Source organism: Bombina bombina, chromosome 8 (genome assembly GCF_027579735.1).
Source record: "Bombina bombina isolate aBomBom1 chromosome 8, aBomBom1.pri, whole genome shotgun sequence".
Taxonomy (NCBI): Eukaryota; Metazoa; Chordata; class Amphibia; order Anura; family Bombinatoridae; genus Bombina; species Bombina bombina.
The window spans coordinates 19,703,146-19,725,281 of record NC_069506.1 but is presented as its reverse complement, the minus strand read 5'-3'; the positions used below and the strand labels follow the sequence as shown (position 1 = coordinate 19,725,281).

Below are 22,136 nucleotides of genomic sequence, written 5' to 3'. Positions count from 1 at the left end.
TTTTGGCGGTTTAGGGGTTAATAGGTTAATTCGGTTTATTGCGATGTGAGGGGTTGGCGGTTAAGAGGTTAATGTTTTAATTGTTATTTGGGGATTAGGGGTTAATTACTTTTATTATTTTGCGGTTTAGGTGTTAATACTTCATGCGGGAGGGTAGTTTTTTTTTTTTTGTTATACTTCGGGCGGGTAGGTTTTTCTTGTTATACTTCGTGTGGGCGGTTACGTTTTTTTTTTTTAATTTCTTGCGGGCGGTTACATGTTTTTTCGATGTTGCGTGGTTTTTTTTGGGTCTTCGGGTTTGCCTACGCTGCATCCAGGTGGATTACAAAAATGTCAGGGTAGTGAAAGAATCCACCTGTGGGGGATTCTTTCACCACCCTGCCATTTTCAGAATCCACCTGGATGCATGGATTCTTTTGGCTGCCTTGTGCAGCTAACATTCCTTTAAGGATGCATGCGCAACTGGCGACCGGACGCGTTACAAACGTGATTATATAGATAATAAATATAGTGACAAACTGGCCTGAAAACAGAATGTTTTTAACTTGATATAGCTTAAAGCGGCACTGAACCCAAATTTGTTCTTTTTATTTTTAACCAAAAAAATGGGCTGGCTCCTATGCTTACATTCCTGCCTTTTCTAATAAAAATACAAAGAGAAAAATGTAAAATTGATAATATGAGTAAATTAGAAAGTTGTTTAAAATTGCTTCTCTACCTTAAACATGAAAGAAAAAAAATTGGTTCAGTATCCCATTAAGCAAAATCAAGACCCCCCCTTTTTTAAATCTAATTTAACATCTATGAAGAAACTGGTAGGAACATGGATCAAGGCATCTCTCTAAATATGATCTATTTACATCTTGCAGAAACTTGCCTATTTATAAAGTGGTCTGAGAATTGCCAAAAATTACCATGCTTACACTGAAGAATTAGCTGACAAATTAGCTTTAATAAAAAAATTAAAATCTTTTTTTTTTTCCAAGAGAGTATTTTTCATTAGGATATGCAAGAACCAGGGCTCATGAGTGGAAGGGATTAAAAAGACATTCACATACATGAAGGAGACAAATACTTAAGGTAACATAATCCCATATTTTGCGCCACTAACATCCGTACATTGTCATACCCATACTAAAGATCAGACTTCTGGTTAACCCAGTGTGCTTCACTGACACCCATAGATGGCCAAAACATAAGTCTGAGACTGCCATTTGGGTCTTTGCCTGGTATGTTTGCTGCCTTTTTAAGAATGGATCAGACTAATATACTGGAAGAAAGGTGAACATTTGGGTTTGGGTTAGGAGTCTGCACCTGTGGTGGTGGCTAGTTGCTGAAGAGACTGTTATCTTCCCTTGTTAAACACGTCTCTCTTTTGTGTTAAACGCTTGTGAGAGGTCCTGAATAGTTTTGATACTTCTTAATCAGTCCTTTTTCATCTGTAGTCCGCTAAGAGAATGTAGCGAAAGTACTGCACTAGGCTAGAGAGACAGGCGTAAAAGACGTATAAAAAGCCCAGAATAGCTGGAAAACCTAAAGCCTTTTACACCACTATGTTTATGGAGTGAGCACACACTGATATTGTTATTCTAGCAGCCCCCCCTAACTGTCCTCAGGAGATATTGGGTTTCCATACTTTGGACACATGATTCTGCTCATTTATGGAGACTAAATCTTTTCGCTTATTCCTTTAGTATTTAAACAAAAATAAATTTTCAAAATACATCGGTCTGTAATAAGTCAATCAGTAACTAAATACTTTGCAGTTTAAATTACATTCCCAAGGTTTTTAATTATTTACTTTAGTTTATTGTGTTCCCTTTTCCTGTAGTTTGTTTGAAAATTGAGTTTACTAGTGTTACAAACTGCTATTTGTAACTGGTCCTTTAAATGGAAAATTGCCCTGCTTCCCTGGATTGTGGAGAAGCTTATTTGCCAGCCTCCTTCCTCATGACTATGGCCCCTGGAAGATTGTGCCCCTGAAAATGTATTAACTTTTATTGGGTGTGTATGGCCCTTTAAGAACCATCTGGGGACATATTGTGACTTTGGTGAACAATGCCCCTTTAAGACTATGTCCCCAGACCTGTAAAATAACTTGTCCATGGCTTTCTCCGACTTGGTTCAGTAAATAGGGCTTACTGAACCAAGTACCACACAGTCAGTATTACCTGCTGCACCCCCTCTATACACATCTGTTACAGAAGCATTAGTTTTCATTGTGTACCGTTGAGTGCTATGTGACAGACCCTTCGGTCAGAACTGAAAGAGTTAACTTTGTTCAGCTTTAAGAAGCTATTTTCTAAATACAAGTTTGCTGGCATCAGCTCTAATTAAGTTTAGTGATAAACATTCCCATTGTCTAATCACCTCCGGAGTCAGACTGCTAGTTGATAAGATGGACTGCATTGTTTTCTTGTGTGTAACTTGTTATCTGCTGAAGTAATGTAATTCTATTGTGGCCTGTCAAAGGGCGTTGTCTCTCTATCTAAATGTACCAAATGTGTGATGGGGGATTTTATGCTTCCCCCCCTGGGAGTGTCATGTGTGCATGTAACCTCAATAAAAACCAGGCTGGGTGTTCCAGCACCTCAGACCTCTTCTGACCCTCTAACTTGCAGCCTTGACTCATGTTTGTAGGGGACAGCTATAATCACTACAGGGATTGCTATGCTCTTCATACTCCCTTAGCTACTGAGCTCTTGTAAGAGCTCTTGTTCCTGATCCTGCTTCGCTCTACAGAAGGAAGAGGTTCACCTACTGGAGCCTGGTCATAGGTCCAGGGCGCAGAGCAGACGGCGAGATACCAGCCCAGCAGCGGTGGTTCGTAGAGTCTGCATTACTTATGGTGGCTACGCAGTAGTTATGGTGTCTACGGTGCTGATGATCCTTTGGTGAGCGCTAGGAGCATCCTTTTCTACGGTCCAACTTCCAGCCAGCCTGGAGGCAACCGTAACAACTAGTTCGGACAACTGGAAGTGCATGTGGCAGGTTTCTCCAGCCTGCTGCATATCAGTCTCCAATTGGCTTCAGTAGAGACCATTAGATAAGGAACTACAAAACAATGCACATTATGCTAACATAATGCTTAGGGCTAATCTTGCCAGGAGTGTCTCCTCCACATAAGGCGAGTGGTGGATTTCATTTTGGCTATTAAGAAACAATTGCAGCAAACAAGCTGGTGATATGTTCACAACATGAATTCACCTAATACGTTTAATGCACTGGTTTTCAACCCTGTCCACAGGCCTCCCTAACAGGCCAGATTTTGAGGCTATATGAACTAGTGCACGAGGGAATTCGGCTTATTAGTAAACATCGTTATTTTACTTGCCCTTTCCCCAGGTAATCCTAAAAATGTGGCCTTTTAGGGAGGGATTTTAATATAAAGGCATAAAACACAGAAGTAAAACATAAGTAGAATTGTAGCGTATCAGAACTGAACACGTGAAAATGCATAGCAGTAGTGTTTACCACCACCTATAATTATTATCCAAACATTAAAAGCTTTAGACTTCTTTTTGCCTTTGGGTGAATTTTATTATTATTTTCTATTTACATCTTTTCAGAATCTTCTTCTGCCTCAGAAAAAGAAGACCATGCTGTGAAATGGAAACCTGTGAAAGCAGAGCCTGTGGTGGTAGCGCGAAGGTCCAAAACTACCAAGAAGTGCAGGCTGCGAATGACCAGATGTGGCAACTGCAAGGGGTGTCATGTACAGGACGACTGTGGGAAATGTATTAACTGTCTGGATAAAACCAAATTCGGAGGCCCCAACACAAAAAAACAATGTTGTGTGTGAGTGTCTAAAAGAGAGTAATGGGGTATAGGCTAATTAACATATTATACAGTGGCATGGAAACCACTCCTTAGGATTCATAAATGGGAATTGAGGACAGTTTATCTAGTCTGACAATTTAGCCCACTGCACTGCTGGTAGTTTTTATTTTTTGCACTTAAAGGGACAGTCTAGGCCAAAATAAACTTTCATGATTCAGATAGAGCATATAATTTTAAACAATTTAACAATTTACGTTTATCACCAATTTTGCTTTGTTCTCTTGGTATTCTTAGTTGAAAGTTTAACCTAGGAGGTTCATATACTAATTTCTTAGACCTTGAAGGCCACCTCTTTTCAGAAGGCATTTTAACAGTTTTTCACCACTAGAGGGTGTTAGTTCACGACTTCACGTATTTCATATAGATAACACTGTGCATGTGAAGTTATCTGGGAGCAGGCACTGATTGGCTAAACTGCAAGTCTGTCAAAAGAACTGAAATAAAGGGGCAGTTTGCAGAGGCTTAGATACAAGATAATCACAGAGGTTAAAAGTATATTATAACTGTTGGTTATGCAAAACTGGGGAATGGGTAATAAAGGGATTATCTATCTTTTAAAACAATAAAAATTCTGGTGTAGACTGTCCCTCTAACTCGCCTCTCTTATTCCAGGAATCGAAGATGCGATCTAATTGAAGCTCGGAAGCAAGAGAGGATGGCACAGAAAGGTACTTTTTTTTTTATTTATTTTTTTATTTTTTATGTTTGCTTCTAATTTTAGAAAAGTACTTTTTTTCATTCTTATAAGAAACATTTTTTTTTTTTTTTGGCTTACTGTAAAAGCACATTTACAAAATGAGTTGAGGTCTACAACCAGGCTAATGGACAGGAAATCTTACATGCCCACTCATGATTGAATCACTTATGCAATAATAAACAAAACTTGATTTGAGAGAATGCTTGCTGTTCGCGGCTATGCTGCTCAAGCCAGATGGTCCATTAGTGTTGTGCTGTAGGCTAATGTGACAATCATTTAGCTGTGTGTATTAGATCTCCAATGCTGGCTGTGCAGCATGCTGAGGATTGTAGTTCCTAACTGTCTCAAGAAATACAATGGAAGTGTCTTACAGGCATTTTAATAGGTTTAAAAAAATAGGCTGCTAAAGGATCCAAGGCTACTAAGGAGGTAGATCAACATGGCAACACCATTTAAAGACACTAGTCCCAATGTTAGTGGCATTGTGCTCTGGAATTATGGATTTGTCTAAGCTTGCTCAGACTGACTTATTTAGCCCCCACCATAATATGTTTCCATTGAAAAAAATTCAACCTGCTTGCATCTCTCCTTGACACAGTCTTCAACTCATCCTGCTTATGATTGGGTCATTATTCAAATAAAAAAGAAAGATAATAAAATATCTAATATATATTCTCCACCAATCTCACCTCGGTTATAAGCTTCAATGTCTATAGTCCCTTTAACTACATCTATATCAACTCAAATTGCCTTTTCTACTATCTTGTTTTCACAACGTACGCAATGTTTCTTATTTTTTATAATGCTGTGGAATGTACTGGTGGTGCTATATAGTGTGTGTACAAATATACACAGACACAAAACACACTTTACAATTTCTTTTGCAAGATGTACCGAGTCCACGGATTCAACCTAACTTGTGGGATATTGTCCTTACTTACAGGAAGTAGCAAAGAGAGCACCACAGCAGGGCTGTCTATATAGCTCCCCCCTTAACTCTACCCCCTAATCATTCTCTTTGCTGGCTCTAAGCAGGAAGGGTAAAGAGAAGAGGTGTTTAACTGTTAGTTTTATTTTATCTTCAAGTGTTTGTTATTTTTAAATGGTACCGGTGTTGTACTATTTACTCTCAGGCAGGACATAGATCAAGATTTCTGCCTGGAGGATGATTATCTTAGCATTTGTAACTAAGGTCCACTGCTGTTCCCACAGAAGCTGAGGAGTACAGGAAAACTTCAGTGTGAGGAACGGTTTCTTGCTATACAGCAATGAGGTATGTTCAGTCATATTTTCTGCAGAGACTGTGTTAACTCAGAAAGGCTGACAGTGTCCCCATTAGGGGAAGGAGAAGCAGTAATCCTAGTGTTATCACTGAACTAAGGGGTTAATCATCCATTTGCAAGTGGGTGCAATGCTCTGTTAGCTTATTATACACACTGTAAAAATTTAGTTTGATTTACTGCATTTTTTCACTGTTTTTCAGTACCGTTTTTATTTTTTTGCTTGTTAACTTGATTTAAAGTGTTTTCCAAGTTTGCTGGTCTCATTGCTAGTCTGTTTAAACATGTCTGACAATAGAGGAAACTCCTTGTTCATTATGTTTAGAAGCCATGGTGGGAACCCCCTCTTAGAATGTGTACCAAATGTACTGATTTCACTTTAAGTAATAAAGATCATATTCTGTCTTTAAAAAATTTATCACCAGAGGAATCTGACGAGGGGGAAGTTATGCCGACTAACTCGCTCCTTGTGTCAGACCCTTTGACTCCCGCTCAAGGGACTCACGCTCTAATGGCGCCAAGTACATCTAGTGCGCCCATAGCGTTTACTTTACAAGACATGGCGGCGGTCATGGATAATACACTGTCAGCGGTATTATCCAGACTACCTGGGTTTAGAAGAAAGCGAGATAGCTCTGGAGTTAGAAGAAATACAGAGCATACTGACGCTTTAAGAGCTATGTCTGATACTCCCTCACAATATACAGAAGCTGAGGAAGGAGAGCTTCTTTCTGTGGGTGATGTTTCTGACTCAGGGAAAAAGATTCAACCTGATTCTGATATGTCTACGTTTAAATTTAAGCTTGAACGAGGTTTTAGCTGCTCTGAATGACTGTGATACAATTGCAGTGCCAGAAAAATTGTGCAGATTGGACAAATACTATGCAGTGTCGGTGTGCACTGATTTTTTTCCAATACCTAAAAGGTTTACAGAAATTATTACTAAGGAATGGGATAGACCAGGTGTGCCGTTCTCTCCCCCTCCTATTTTTAAGAAAATGTTTCCAATAGATGCCACCACACGGGACTTATGGCAGACAGTCCCTAAGGTGGAGGGAGCAGTTTCTACCCTAGCTAAGCGTACTACTATCCCTGTCGAGGACAGTTGTGCTTTCTCAGATCCAATGGATAAAAAGTTAGAGGGTTACCTTAAGAAAATGTTTATTCAACAAGGTTTTATTCTACAGCCCCTTGCATGCATTGCCCCAGTCACTGCTGCTGCGGCTTTCTGGTTTGAGTCTCTGGAAGAGGCTTTACAGGTAGAGACCCCATTGGATGACATACTTGACAAGCTTAGAGCACTTAAGCTAGCCAATTCTTTTGTTTCTGATGCCACAAAAGAATTGGCTAGCTTAAGTGCTGACGTTACTTCAAAGTCTAAGCTGATTAACATTCCCTTCAAAGGGCAAACCCTATTCGGGCCTGGTTTGAAGGAGATCATTTCTGATATCACTGGAGGAAAAGGTCATGCCCTTCCTCAGGATAGGTCCAAATTAAGGGCCAAACAGTCTAATTTTCGTGCCTTTCAAAACTTCAAGGTGAGTGCGGCATCAACTTCCTCTAATGCAAAACAAGAGGGACCTTTTGCCCAGTCCAAGTCGGTCTGGAGACCTAACCAGACCTGGAACAAAGGGAAGCAGGCCAAAAAGCCTGCTGCTGCCCCTAAGACAGCATGAAGTATCAGCCCCCTATCCGGTAACGGATCTAGTAGGGGGCAGACTTTCGCTCTTCACCCAGGCTTGGGCAAGAGATGTCCAGGATCCCTGGGCGTTGGAAATTGTATCCCAGGGATATCTTCTGGACTTCAAAGCTTCTCCTCCAAAAGGGAGATTTCACCTTTCACAATTATCTACAAACCAGATAAAGAGAGAGGCATTTTTACACTGTGTTCAAGACCTCCTAGTTATGGGAGTGATCCACCCGGTTCCAAAGGAGGAACAGGGACAAGGATTCTATTCAAATCTGTTTGTGGTTCCCAAAAAAGAGGGAACCTTCAGACCAATCTTAGATCTCAAGATCTTGAACAAATTTCTCAGGGTCCCATCATTCAAGATGGAGACTATTCGTACCATCCTGCCTATGATCCAGGAGGGTCAATACATGACTACAGTGGATTTAAAGGATGCATATCTTCACAATTCGATACACAAAGATCATCATCGGTTTCTCAGGTTTTCCTTCCTAGACCGGCATTACCAGTTTGTAGCTCTTCCATTTGGGTTAGCTACAGCCCCAAGAATCTTTACGAAGGTTCTGGGGTCACTTCTGGCGGCCCTAAGGCCACGGGGCATAGCAGTGTCCCCTTATTTAGACGATATTCTAATACAGGCGTCAAATTTCAAAATTGCCAAGTCTCATACGGGCATAGTTCTGGCATTTCTGAGGTCGCATGGGTGGAAAGTGAACGAAGAAAAGAGTTCTCTATCCCCTCTCACAAGTGTATCCTTTCTGGGAACTCTAATAGATTCTGTAGAAATGAGGATTTACCTGACAGAGACCAGGTTATCAAAACTTCTAAATTCCTGCTGTGTTCTTTATTCCACTCCTCGCCCTTCGGTGGCTCAGTGTATGGAAGTAATCGGCTTAATGGTAGCGGCAATGGACATAGTGCCGTTCGCCCGCCTACATCTCAGACCGCTGCAACTCTGCATGCTCAGCCAGTGGAATGCGGATTACACAGATTTGTCCCCTCTACTAAATCTGGATCAAGAGACCAGGGATTCTCTTCTCTGGTGGCTATCTCGGGTCCATCTGTCCAAAGGTATGACCTTTCGCAGGCCAGATTGGACAATTGTAACGACAGATGCCAGCCTTCTAGGCTGGGGGGCAGTCTGGAACTCCCTGAAGGCTCAGGGATCGTGGACTTAGGAGGAGACACTCCTTCCGATAAACATTCTGGAACTAAGAGCGATATTCAATGCTCTTCAGGCTTAGCCTCAGCTAGCGACAATGAGGTTCATAAGATTTCAGTCGGACAACATTACGACTGTGGCTTACATCAACCATCAAGGGGGAACAAGGAGTTCCCTAGCGATGTTAGAAGTCTCAAAGATAATTCGCTGGGCAGAGATTCGCTCTTGCCACCTATCAGCTATCCATATTCCAGGTGTAGAGAACTGGGAGGCGGATTTTCTAAGTCGACAGACTTTTTCATCCGGGGGAGTGGGAGCTTCATCCGGAGGTGTTTGCACAATTGACTCATCGTTGGGGCAAACCAGAACTGGATCTCATGGCGTCTCGCCAGGACGCCAAACTTCCTTGTTACGGATCCAGGTCCAGGGACCCCAAGGCAACGCTGATAGATGCTCTAGCAGCGCCTTGGTCCTTCAACCTGGCTTATGCGTTTCCACCGTTTCCTCTGCTCACTCGTCTGATTGCCAAAATCAAGCAGGAGAGAGCATCGGTGATCTTGATAGCGCCTGCGTGGCCACGTAGGACTTGGTATGCAGATCTGGTGGACATGTCATCCTTTGCACCATGGACTCTGCCACTGAGACAGGACCTTCTACTTCAAGGTCCTTTCAACCATCCAAATCTAATTTCTCTGAGGCTGACTGACTAGAGATTGAACGCTTGATTTTATCAAAGCGTGGTTTCTCCGAGTCAGTCATTGATACCTTAATTCAGGCTCGAAAGCCTGTCACCAGGAAAATCTATCATAAGATATGGCGTAAATATCTTTATTGGTGTGAATCCAAGGGCTACTCATGGAGTAAGGTCAGGATTCCCAGGATATTATCTTTTCTCCAAGAAGGATTGGAGAAAGGATTGTCAGCTAGTTCCTTAAAGGGACAGATTTCTGCTCTGTCCTTTTGCACAAGCGTCTGGCGGATGTTCCAGACGTTCAGGCATTTTGTCAGGCTTTAGTTAGAATCAAGCCTGTGTTTAAACCTGTTGCTCCACCTTGGAGCTTAAATTTGGTTCTTAAAGTTCTTCAGGGGGTTCCGTTTGAACCTCTTCATTCCATAGATATTAAACTTTTAACCTTGGAAAGTTCTTTTTTTGGTAGCTATTTCCTCGGCTCGTAGAGTTTCCGAGTTATCTGCCTTACAATGTGATTCTCCTTATCTGATCTTCCATGCAGATAAGGTAGTTCTGCGTACCAAACCTGGGTTTTTACCTAAGGTGGTATCTAATAAGAATATCAATCAGGAGATTGTTGTTCCATCATTGTGTCCTAATCCTTCTTCAAAGAAGGAACGTCTATTACACAATCTTGACGTGGTTCGTGCTTTAAAGTATTATTTACAAGCTACTAAAGATTTTCGTCAAACATCTGCTTTGTTTGTTGTCTACTCTGGACAGAGGAGAGGCAAAAAGGCTTCGGCAACTTCTCTTTCTTTTTGGCTAAGGAGTATAATACGCTTAGCTCATGAGACTGCTGGCCAGCAGCCTCCGGAAAGGATTACAGCTCATTCTACTAGAGCTGTGGCTTCCACATGGGCCTTTAAAAATGAGGTTTCTGTTGAACAGATTTGTAAGGCGGCGACTTGGTCTTCGCTTCAAACCTTTTCAAAATTCTACAAATTTGATACTTTTGCTTCTTCGGAGGCTATTTTTTAGGAGAAAGGTTTTACAGGCAGTGGTACCTTCCGTTTATGTACCTGCCTTGTCCCTCCCTTCATCCGTGTCCTATAGCTTTGGTATTGGTATCCCACAAGTAATGGATGATCCGTGGACTGGATACACCTTACAAGAGAAAACATAATTTATGCTTACCTGATAAATGTATTTCTCTTGTGGTGTATCCAGTCCACGGCCGCCCTGTCATTTTAAGGCAGGTATTTTTTAATTTTAAACTACAGTCACCACTGCACCCTATGGTTTTCTCCTTTCTCTGCTTGTCTTCGGTCGAATGACTGGATATGGCACTTAGGGGAGGAGCTATATAGCAGCTCTGCTGTGGGTGATCCTCTTGCAACTTCCTGTTGGGAAGGAGAATATCCCACAAGTAATGAATGATCCGTGGACTGGATACACCACAAATGAAATACATTTATCAGGTAAGCATAAATTATGTTTTTTTTTTGTGGGCACTCAGTTTATGTGAATTTGGGACAAACGTTTTTGTGTCTGGGAGTAACGTTTTCTGTTTTATGGGACATTTGCTTGAGGGTTCTTTGGGGTTGTTTATAACCCACATGGCTTTCAGGCAGGGTTTGTTAGTTCTGTGTAGGCCCCAGCAACATCGAGTGAGGTGGGTGGGGCCTACATTTACAAGCTGCAAGCAACTTCTCCTGAGGTCCTGATAGTCTTCTGAGGGACTAATTGAAGCTTTAAAATATTATTGCTTCCTAAGGGCAGGTAGGGCCACAGCAGAGCTGTGGCAAGGTGCTTTAGGGGTCTTTAACCGGTTTTAGACAATTGTCAATCCGTTTTTTTCATCTGTGGGTCTATTGCTTTTTTACTTGTGGTGCAATCCTTCTAAAGCTTAGTAGGTACACTGTGTTAAAATTTCGGAATATTTGAAGCAATTTTAACCTGTTTTGCGGTTTGTATATGCCTTTTTTTCTCTTAAAGGTACAGTACCGTTTTTGCAAATTGTGTTTTTTTTCATTAAATAAAGTGTTTTCCAAGCTTGCTTGCTTCATTCTAGCCTGTTAAACATGTCTAACACTGAGGAAACTCATTGTTCAATTTGTTTAGAAGCCATTGTGGAACCCCCTCTAAGAATGTGTCCGAATTGTACTGATATGTCTATAAATTGCAAACAGCATATTTTGACTTATAAGAATTTGGCATTAAATGATTCTCAGACAGAAGGAAATCAGGTTTCGCCATCTAGTTCTCCCCAAGTGTCACAACCAGTTACGCTCGCACAAGCGACGCCAAGTACTTCTAGTGCGTCTAATTCTTTCACCTTGCAAGATATGGCTTCAGTTATGAATACTACCCTCAGAGGTTTTATCTAAACTGCCAGGGTTGCAAGGGAAGCGCAGTAGCTCTGGGTTAAGAACAAATGCTGAACCTTCTGACGCTTTAGTAGCCGTATCCGATATTCCCTCACAATGTTCTGAGGTAGGGATGAGGGATTTGCTGTCTGAGGGAGAGATTTCTGATTCAGGAAAGATGTTCCCTCAGACAGATTCAGATATGACTGCATTTAAATTTAAGCTAGAGCACCTCCGCTTATTGCTCAAGGAGGTTTTAGTTACTCTGGATGATTGTGACCCTATTGTCTTTCCAGAGAAATTGTGTAAAATGGACAAATATTTAGAGGTTCCTGTTTACACTGATGTTTTTCCGGTCCCTAAGAGGATTTCGGACATTGTTACTAAGAAGTGGGATAGACCTGGTATTCCGTTCGCTCCCCCTCCTGTTTTTAAGAAAATGTTCCACATTTCTGACACTATAAAGGACTCATGGCAGACGGTCCCTAAGGTGGAGGGAGCTATTTCTACTCTGGCTAAGCGTATAACTATACCTATTGAAGACAGTTGTGCTTTCATTGATCCTATGGATAAAAAGCTAGAGAGTCTCGTAAAGAAAATTTTTGTTCATCAGGGTTTTCTTCTTCAACCTATAGCGTGCATTGTTCCGGTAACCACTGCAGCTGCTTTTTGGTTTGAGGCTCTAGAAGAGGCTCTTCAGATGGAGACCCCACTAAATGATATTTTGGACAGAATTAAGGCCCTTAAGGTGGCTAATTCTTTTATTACAGACGCCACTTTTCATCTTGCTAAGTTAGCGGCAAAGAATTCAGGTTTTGCCATTTTAGCGCGAAGAGCGTTATGGCTTAAGTCCTGGTCAGCTGATGTGTCATCTAAATCTAAGCTTTTGACCATCCCTTTCAAAGGTTAGACCCTATTCGGGCCTGCACTGAAAGAGATCATTTAAGACATCACTGGAGGGAAGGGTCATGCCCTCCCTCAAGATAAGACAAGGACCAAACAAAATAATTTTCGTTCCTTTCGAAACTTCAAGGGTGGTCCCGCTTCCTCTTCCCCTGCTGCAAAGCAAGAGGGGAACTTTGCTCAATCCAAGCCAACCTGGAGACCTAACCAGGCTTGAACAAGTGTAAACAGGCCAAAAAGCCTGCTGCTGCCACTAAGACAGCATGAAGGGGTAGCCCCCGATCCGGGACCGGATCAAGTAGGGGGCAGACTTTCTCTCTTTGCTCAGGCCTGGGCAAGAGACGTTCAGGACTCCTGGGCAGTAGAAATTGTAACCCAGGGGGGGGTTATCTCCTAGATTTCAAAGATTCTCCTCCAAGGGGGAGGTTCCATCTTTCTCAATTGTTTGTAAACCAGACAAAAAGAGAGGCGTTCTTACGCTGTGTAGAAGACCTTTTTACCATGGGAGTGATCTGCCCAGTTCCGAAAACAGAACAGGGGCAAGGTTTCTACTCCAATCTGTTTTTGGTTCCCAAAAAAAGAGGGAACCTTCAGACCAATTCTAGATCTCAAGATCCTAAACCAACTCCTAAGAGTTCCATCCTTCAAGATGGAGACCATTCGGACTATTTTACCAATGATCCAGGAGGGTCAATATATGACTACCGTGGATCTAAAGGATGCGTATCTACACATTCCTATCCACAAAGATCATCACCAGTTCCTCAGGTTTGCCTTTCTGGATAGGCATTACCCGTTTGTGGCTCTTCCCTTCGGGTTGGCCACGGCGCCAAGAATCTTCAAAGGTGCTAGGGTCCCTTCTGGCGGTTCTAAGGCCGAGGGGCATAGGAGTGGCGCCTTATCTAGACGACATCTTAATTCAAGCGTCGACTTTCCAACTTGCCAAGTCTCACACGGACTTAGTGTTGTCCTTTCTAAGATCTCATGGGTGGAAGGTGAACGTGAAAAAGAGTTCTTATTCCTCTCACAAGAGTTCCATTCCTGGGAACTCTGATAGATTCGGTGGACATGAAAATATTTCTGACGGAGGTCAGGAAATCAAAGATTTTAACCACCTGCCGAGCTCTTCATTCCATTCCTCGGCCGTCAGTGGCTCAGTGTATGGAGGTAATCGGGCTTATGGTAGCGGCAATGGACATAGTTCCGTTTGCTCGCTTGCATCTAAGACGACTGCAACTATGCATGCTCAAACAGTGGAATGGGGATTATGCAGATTTATCTCCTCAGATATATCTGGATCAAGAGACCAGAGACTCTCTCTTCTTTGGTGGTTTTCACAGGATCACCTGTCCAGGGGAATGTTTCCGCAGGCCAGCGTAGGTTATTGTGACGACGGACGCCAGCCTACTGGGCTGGGGTGCAGTCTGGAATTCCCTGAAAGCACAGGGTTTGTGGACTCAGGAGGAGGCCCTCCTACCGATTAAATATTCTGGAATAAACAGCGGTATTCAATGCTCTTCAGGCGTGGCCTCAGCTGGCTTCAGCCGGATTCATCAGGTTTCAGTCGGACAACATCACGACTGTAGCTTATATCAATCATCAGGGGGGAACAAAGAGTTCCTTGGCGATGATAGAAGTCCAGGATAATCCGATGGGCAGAGGCTCACTCTTGCCATCTATCAGCGATCTATATCCCAGGGGTGGAGAACTGGGAGGCAGATTTTCTAAGTAGTCAGACTTTTCATCCGGGGGAGTGGGAGCTCCATCAGGAGGTGTTTGCTCAACTGGTTCAGCTATGGGGCACACCAGAATTGGATCTGATGGCGTCTCGTCAGAACGCCAAACTTCCTTGTTACGGGTCCAGGTCCAGGGATCCTCAGGCAGTACTGATAGATGCTCTAGCAGTACCCTGGTCGTTCAACCTGGCTTATGCGTTTCCACCATTCCCTCTCCTTCTGCTTCTGATTGCCAGAATCAAGCAGGAGAGAGCTTCAGTGACTTTGATAGCGCCTGCGTGGCCACGCAGGACTTGGTATGCAGACCTGGTGGACATGTCATGTCTGCCACCATGGACTCTGCCACTGAGACGGGACCTTTTGATTCAAGGTCCATTCAAGCATCTATATCTAATTTATCTGCAACTGACTGCTTGGAGATTGAACGCTTGATTTTATCAAAGCGGGGTTTCTCTGAGTTAGTCATAGATACCTTGATTCAGGCTCGAAAGCCTGTCACCAGGAAGATCTATCATAAGATATCGAGTAATTATCTTTTTTGGTGTGAATCCAAAGGCTACTCATGGAGTAAGATCAGGATTCCTAGGATTTTCTTTTCTCCAAGAAGGATTGGAGAAAGGATTGTCAGCTAGTTCCTTAAAGGGACATATCTGCTTTGTCTATTCTGTTGCACAAGCGTCTGGCAGATGTCCCAGACGTTCGGGCTTTTTGTCGGGCTTTAGTTAGAATTAAGCCTGTGTTTAAACCTTTTGCTCCGCCATGGAGTCTCAATTTAGTTCTTAAAGTTCTTCAGGGGGTTCCGTTTGAACCCATGCATTCCATAGATATTAAGCTTCTATCTTGGAAAGTTCTGTTTCTAGTTGCTATCTCTTCAGCTCAAAGAGTTTCTGAACTATCTGCATTACAATGTGACTTGCCTTATCTTGTTTTCCATGCTGATAAGGTGGTTTTGCGTACCAAACCTGGGTTCCTCCCTAAGGTTGTTTCTAACAGGAATATCAATCAGGAAATTGTTCCTTCTGTGTCCTAATCCTTCTAAGGAGGACCGTCTGTTGCACAACTTGGACGTGGTTCGTGCCTTGAAGTTTTATTTGCAGGCAACCAAAGATTTTCGCCAATCATCTTCTTTGTTTGTTGTCTATGCTGGAAAGCGTAGAGGTCAAAAGGCTATGGCTACCGCTTTCCTTTTGGCTGAAAAGCATCATCCGTTTGGCTTATGAGACTGCTGGACAGCAGCCTCCTGAAAGAATTACAGCTCATTCCACTAGAGCGGTGGCTTCCAAAAATGATGCTTCTGTTGAACAGATTTGTAAGGCTGCAACTTGGTCTTCGCTACATACCTTTTCCAAATTTTAAAAATTTGATACTTTTGCTTCTTCGGAGGCTATTTTTGGGAGAGAGGTTTTGCAAGCAGTGGTGCCTTCCGTTTAGGTTCCTGTCTTGTCCCTCCCTTCATCCGTGTCCTAAAGCTTTGGTATTGGTATCCCACAAGTTAGGATGAATCCGTGGACTCGGTACATCTTGCAAAAGAAAACAGAATTTATGCTTACCTGATAAATTTCTTTCTTTTGCGATGTACCGAGTCCACGGCCCGCCCTGTCTATTCAAGACAGTATTTTTTATGTAAACTTCAGTTACCTCTGCACCTTATAGTTTCTCTTTTTCTTCCTTGGCCTTTGGTCGAATGACTGGGGGGTGGAGTTAAGGGGGGAGCTATATAGACAGCTCTGCTGTGGTGCTCTCTTTACTACTTCCTGTCAGGATGAATCCGTGGACTTGATACATCGCAAAAGAAAGAGAAATTTATCAGGTAAGCATAAATTATGTTTTTTATATAGTGGAGTAGATGCAACCCAGAAACCTCCTTCCCCTTGGTAAGCCTGTTGTGACTTTATAGTCTGTTGTACATGCCGTAAGTATTGGTATCTAATCTAGAGATACTTTAATTTGAAATGGTAGTTAAACTTCAATCTTTATGCAATCTAAATTGGTTTTCAATATTTTATATTGAGGCCAACCGATATTCTTAGCATGTCTTCAATAAATCTAGTGGTCTTAACAGCGTTGTGTGTGTGTGTGTATAAGCTTCAAGCAGTGACATCTTCATGTCTGGATTAACTCTGGTAACTTGTGCCCATTCAGGAAAAAAGAGCCTTTGTGAGGTCAGGCACTGATATTGGATAAGGTGGTCAGGCTTGTAGTTGGTGTTCCAATTCATACCAAAGTTGTTAAGTGGGGTTGAGGTCCGAGCTCTGAGCATGCCACTTAAGTTCCTCCATATTAAACTTGCCAAACCTTGTCTTCATGGACCTTTGTGCACAGTGGCACAGTCATACTGGAACAGGAAAGGGTCTTCCCTAATCTGTTGCTACAAAGTTGGAAGCACCCATTCTTCTAAAATGTCTCCGTACCCTGTAGCATTAAAATAATCTTTTACTGGACTTAAGGGGTCCCTCTTCCACCAGTAGGCATTATGCATTCAGTTAGCATTCTTTTTGCGTCCATCGCACCCAGATTCTTCTGTCAGACTGCCAGATAGTGAAGCTTGATTCATAACGCCAAAGCTTTGCACCACTACTGCCGATGCTTGGCATGTGCATATTGATGTGAGGCTTGTGTACTCTTACTCGGCCATGGAAACCTTATTTTCTTCTTAAACTGGGAGAGTCCACAGCTGCATTCATTACTTTTGGGAAATACAGTTCCTGGCCACCAGGAGGAGGCAAAGACACCCCAACTAAAGGCTTAAATACCTCCCCCACTTCCCTCATCCCCCAGTCATTCTTTCCTTTTCATCACAGGAGATTGGCAGAGAAGTGTCGGAAGATTCGGTTTAGTCCCTTATGGAGGGTAGTACTCTTCGGAATGGACTGGAGTTTTAAGTAGTCCTGTCGGTCTCTCAGTGAGAGCATGGATGAAAGTTAGTCCGGAGATGCAGAGAGAGTGTCTTTCTGCGAAACCATTCCGACTCATATTAACAGCTCCATAAGCAATCAGCGTTGACGAGTTTCGCTGCCTGCTTTCTTCACTCAAGTCCATGTTAGAAGCAATGCTACTATCTGTCACACTTCAAGGGCCGTGTTCCTGTTCCACGGCGTAGATTTCTGTAAGATCGTTACATTTTACTTTCAGTATGTGTAATATATATGATTAAGTCAGGGTCTCAGTGGGACTCTTATCTTTGGAATCAAGGGTTAATATCTCCTGAGGGAGGTTATTGAACAGGGGGGATTTTAATCATGTTTATGTGATTCTATCTGCTAATGTGTAGTGCTTGGGCTCGTGGCGATTTCGGAACATGCCGGCTTTTTTTTTTTGTCAGGCTGCGTGGTCTGTTTTGGAGCGATTTTCTTTGGCCTGCACAGTGCACCTTGTGAGCAGGCGTGGTCACGCTTCTGTTCTCCATTTCAGTGTTCCTGACTGTGTGTGGCGACAAAGAGAGTCTGTTTCGCTAGTTTTCTGGGTCATAGGAGGTGGCGAGTGCCCCAGCCATTGGGGGTGTTAGGTGCCATTTATTTTTTATCCGTAATTTCAATCGCCAAGTTATGGAGGATTCTGATTTTGTGGAGACGGATGTCTCTGATTCAGATTCTACTACTTGCGAAGAATATGAAATGGCCCGGGTAATCCATGTCCATCAGTTAAGTTCCGAATGCTGCTTTAGAGTGCTCTTTTCTCCCGCATCGGGGAACTTAGTCCGCCAAGCCATCTGCCCCTGAGAATTCCATATCCCGCGGGGGGCGTGCCCTAGATCCTTATTTTGCTATGCAAGCAGGTGTCCCAAATGCCGCTACCCCTTCTCTGGAAGGCGGCTTGTTTCCTCCAGAATTAACGGCATGGTTTCGCACGGCCATATCTATGGCGTTGGCACATTTACATCTTCCTGGAAGATACGATCTGTGTTCTGTTAACCAGGGCTCGTCAGGCGTGGAATCGTCTGGATCAGATCAGCCCTCTGGGGAAGCGGTTTCCTCTGAGGCTTCAGGGGCCCAACCCTCAGGCCGGGGTCATCAGTTGCCCCAGCGGAGGTAAGTCTTGCCTTTCGTTATAGACTGGCGCGCCTTCGTGTCCTTCTGAGGCATGTTTTGGCAGTGCTGGAGGATTCCAGTTCTAATGGTTCAATGGATCCTCAGTTTTCCGTTCCGGATGGCTAGCTGGGTTAGACGCACAGGAATGAAGTCAATCTCCTTGTCGTCCCCCATTTTTCTTTCTTGATTGCATCACCTATGGTGCAATGTGTTCTCCGGATGGGGTAACCCGTGGGTTCCTCAGGGGTATTAGTTTGAAGTCGGTTACGGGTGTCTGGTTTTATAGCCCCGATCCTTGTCTTTTGACAGGACGTTTTTGGGGTTTTCTGTGTCCTGATCTCTTATATAGATCTGGACGGCCCAGTTTTCCGGTTCCGGAACGGCCCCTTGTCTCTTCTGGGTTTTCTTCTTTTAACGGAGAATTGGAATTCTTCTGGGCCTGCTGTAGTGGCCAAGTGGATCCTGTCAATCGGTATTGTCCTTTTGACGTCAGTCTACAATTTTATGCTAAATGCCTGTGGGCGGGTGAGCGGCTATGTTTGCGTTTCCCCTTTCCCCTCCTTTTGGGGGAAGACTAAGCATACCACAGTATCCGCCTGGTGGCCCGGGGGTCCTCCCTATCTTGTGTGCAGGATGTAATGTGACAGGTTGGATTCTGGTGTCATGCCGTTTCTGTAGTCTCAATATGGGGGTCTCATTTTTTCGGGAGTGCCCCTTCTATTGGGAAGGGAGCTGTGTCTGGGTTATGGTACCCAAGCTTGTCCTTGGGGGGGCTTGGGTTACCTCCTTCTCATTTCTGAGTGTCTTGGTGGTTTGGGGAACTTTTCATTCCCTTATCCTTTCGGACTTTGCCAGTCGCTTTGGTGCTGGGTCCGTTACTTTGGAGTGGGGGTCAGGGATCTGACCTGCCCTGTTGAGCCTTGATTGCGTATCATCGTTAGATCGTTTGGGCCTTCCTTAGGTGGGAGGTTTCGCAGTGTTTCCTTCCCTCAGCAGGTAGCTCTTTCTCTGCTGTTTTTTGGGTGCTATCTTTTCCTCTCCTCTCTGTCTTCTTGGGAGGGAGTTGATCTGCACTTTCTTTCATGTAATTAGCAAGAGTCCATGAGCTAGTGAAGTATGGGATATACATTCCTACCAGGAGGGGCAAAGTTTCCCAAACCTTAAAATGCCTATAAATACACCCCTCACCACACCCACAATTCAGTTTTACAAACTTTGCCTCCCATGGAGGTGGTGAAGTAAGTTTGTGCTTAAGATTCTTCGTTGATATGCGCTTCGCAACAGGTTGAAGCCCGGTTTTCCTCTGAGTGCAGCGAATGTCATAGGGATGTGAAGAGAGTATTGCCTATTTGAATTCAATGGTCTACCTCTAGGGGATCTATTTCATAGGTTCTCTGTTATCGGTCGTAGAGATTTCTTCTCCTACCTCCCTTTTCAGATCGACGATATACTCTTATATACCATTACCTCTACTGGTTCTCGTTTCAGTACTGGTTTGGCCATCTACTATGTGTAGAGGAGTGTCCTGGGGTAAGTAAGTCTTATTTTTTGTGACACTCTACGCTATGGTTGGGCACTTTATATGTAAAGTTCTAAATATATGTCTATAAACTTATATTTGCCTTGATTCAGGATAATCAGTATTCCTTTTCAAATACAGACTGTCAGTTTCATTATTGGGATAATGCATTTAATTATTTTTTCTTACCTTGAAAAATTTCATTTTGCCATTTTTTCCTGCATGCTGTTAGGCTCGCGGGGGCAGAAAATGTTTCTTTTTATTACGTCTTTTTTGGCGCTAAAAATTTTGTTATTTACGCCGCAAGTTGTATTCTGTTACGCATGCGTATTCAGACATTTTTTTGCACCAAAAAAATGTGGGCTTTTTTTTTTTTTTAACTCACATTATTTAAACATTTCTTTTTCATAGCTTCTGGTTTCTAGAAGCTTATTATTTTTCATTCTTTCCCATTCCTGAAACTGTCATTTAAGGAATTTGATAATTTTGCTTTATATGTTTTTTCTATTACGTATTGCAAGATGTCTCACCCTGACCCTGGATCTCAATCCACTAATGGACAGACGCTGCCTGATGCTGGTTCTACCAAAGTTAAGTGCATATGTTGTAAACTTGTGGTAACTGTTCCTCCAGCTGTAGTTTGTGAAAGCTGTCATGATAAACTTTCCAATGCAGATTGTGTTTCCATTAGTAATAATCCTTTACCTGTTGTTGTTCCTTCAACATCTATTGTTCAGGACGTTCCTGTTAATGTAAAAGAATTTGTTTCTAATTCTATTAGGAAGGCTCTGTCTGTTATTCCTCCTTCCAGTAAACGTAAAAGGTCTTTCAAAACTTCTCACATTTCAGATGAATTTTTAGGTGACCGCCATCATTCTGACTTATCTGTTTCTGATGAGGTTTTTTCCGGTTCAGAAGATTCTACCACAGATATTGATACTGATAAATCTTCATATTTATTGAAAATGGAGTTTATTCGTTCATTACTTAAAGAAGTTTTGATTGCTTTAGATATGGAGGAGTCTAGTCCTCTTGATTCTAAAACTGCTAAACGTTTAAATTCGGTTTATAAACCTCATGTGTTAATTCCGGAAGTTTTTCCAGTTCCTGATGCTATCTCAGATGTGATTGCTAGGGAATGGGATAGTCTGGGTACTTCATTTACTCCTTCTCCAAGGTTTAAGAAATTGTACCCTGTGCCATCTGATAGATTGGAGTTTTGGGATAAAATCCCTTAAGTCGATGGGGCTATCTATACTCTTGCCAAACGTACTTCTATTCCTACGGCAGATAGCACTTCGTTTAAAGATCCTTTAGATAGGAAAATTGAATCTTTTTTGAGAAAAGCTTATTTATGGTCAGGTAATCTACTTAGACCTGCTATCTCTTTGGCTGATGTTGCTGCAGCTTCAACTTTCTGGTTGGAGGCTTTAGCGCAACAAGTGACAGATCATAATACATATAGCATTGTTAAACTTCTTCAACACGCTAATAACTTTGTCTGTGATGCCATTTTTGATATCATTAGAGTTGATGTCCGGTATATGTCTTTAGCTATTTTAGCTAGACAAGCTTTATGGCTTAAATCCTGGAATGTAGATATGACTTCTAAGTCAACTTTGCTTTCTCTCTCTTTCCAAGGTAATAAGTTGTTTGGTTCTCAGTTGAATTCTATAATTTGAATAACTGGAGGGAAGGGTGCCTTTTTGCCTCAGGGCAAAAAATCTAAAGGTAATTATAGGGCTGCTAATCGTTTTCGTTCCTTTCGTCAGAATAAGGAGCAGAAGCTCGATCCTTCCCCTAACGGAACAGTTTCCGGTTGGAAACCCAATCCAGTCTGGAATAAATCCAAGCCTTCCAGAAAGTCAAAACCAGCTCCTAAATCCACATGAAGGTGCGGCCCTCATTCCAGCACAGCTGGTAGGGGGCAGGTTACGATTTTTCAAAGATGTTTGGATCAATTCGATTCACAATCTTTGTATTCAGAACATTGTTTCGCAAGGGTACAGAATAGGTTTCAAGGTAAGACCGCCTGTGAGAAGATTTTTTCTCTCACGCATTCCAGTCAATCTAGTGAAGGCTCAGGCGTTTCTGAAATGTGTTTCATACCTAGAGTTAGCTGGGGTAATTATACCAGTTCCAGTTCTGGAACAGGGTCTGGGGTTTTATTCAAATCTATTCATCGTACCAAAGAAAGAGAATTCTTTCAGACCAGTTTTGGATCTAAAAATATTGAATCGTT

General features: G+C 42.6%; 1 protein-coding gene across 2 annotated transcripts in view; it reads left to right on the top strand.

Annotated features, from left to right (window-relative positions):
* KMT2B (lysine methyltransferase 2B) overlaps positions 1-22,136 on the top strand; it is a 559,096-nt gene that overhangs the window by 100,812 nt on the left and 436,148 nt on the right. For both annotated transcript variants that reach the window (XM_053690169.1, XM_053690168.1), the window contains exons 6-7: positions 3,570-3,798; positions 4,453-4,508. In XM_053690169.1, the coding sequence (XP_053546144.1) occupies positions 3,570-3,798; positions 4,453-4,508 (285 nt within the window). The remainder of the gene's footprint in view (positions 1-3,569; positions 3,799-4,452; positions 4,509-22,136) is intronic.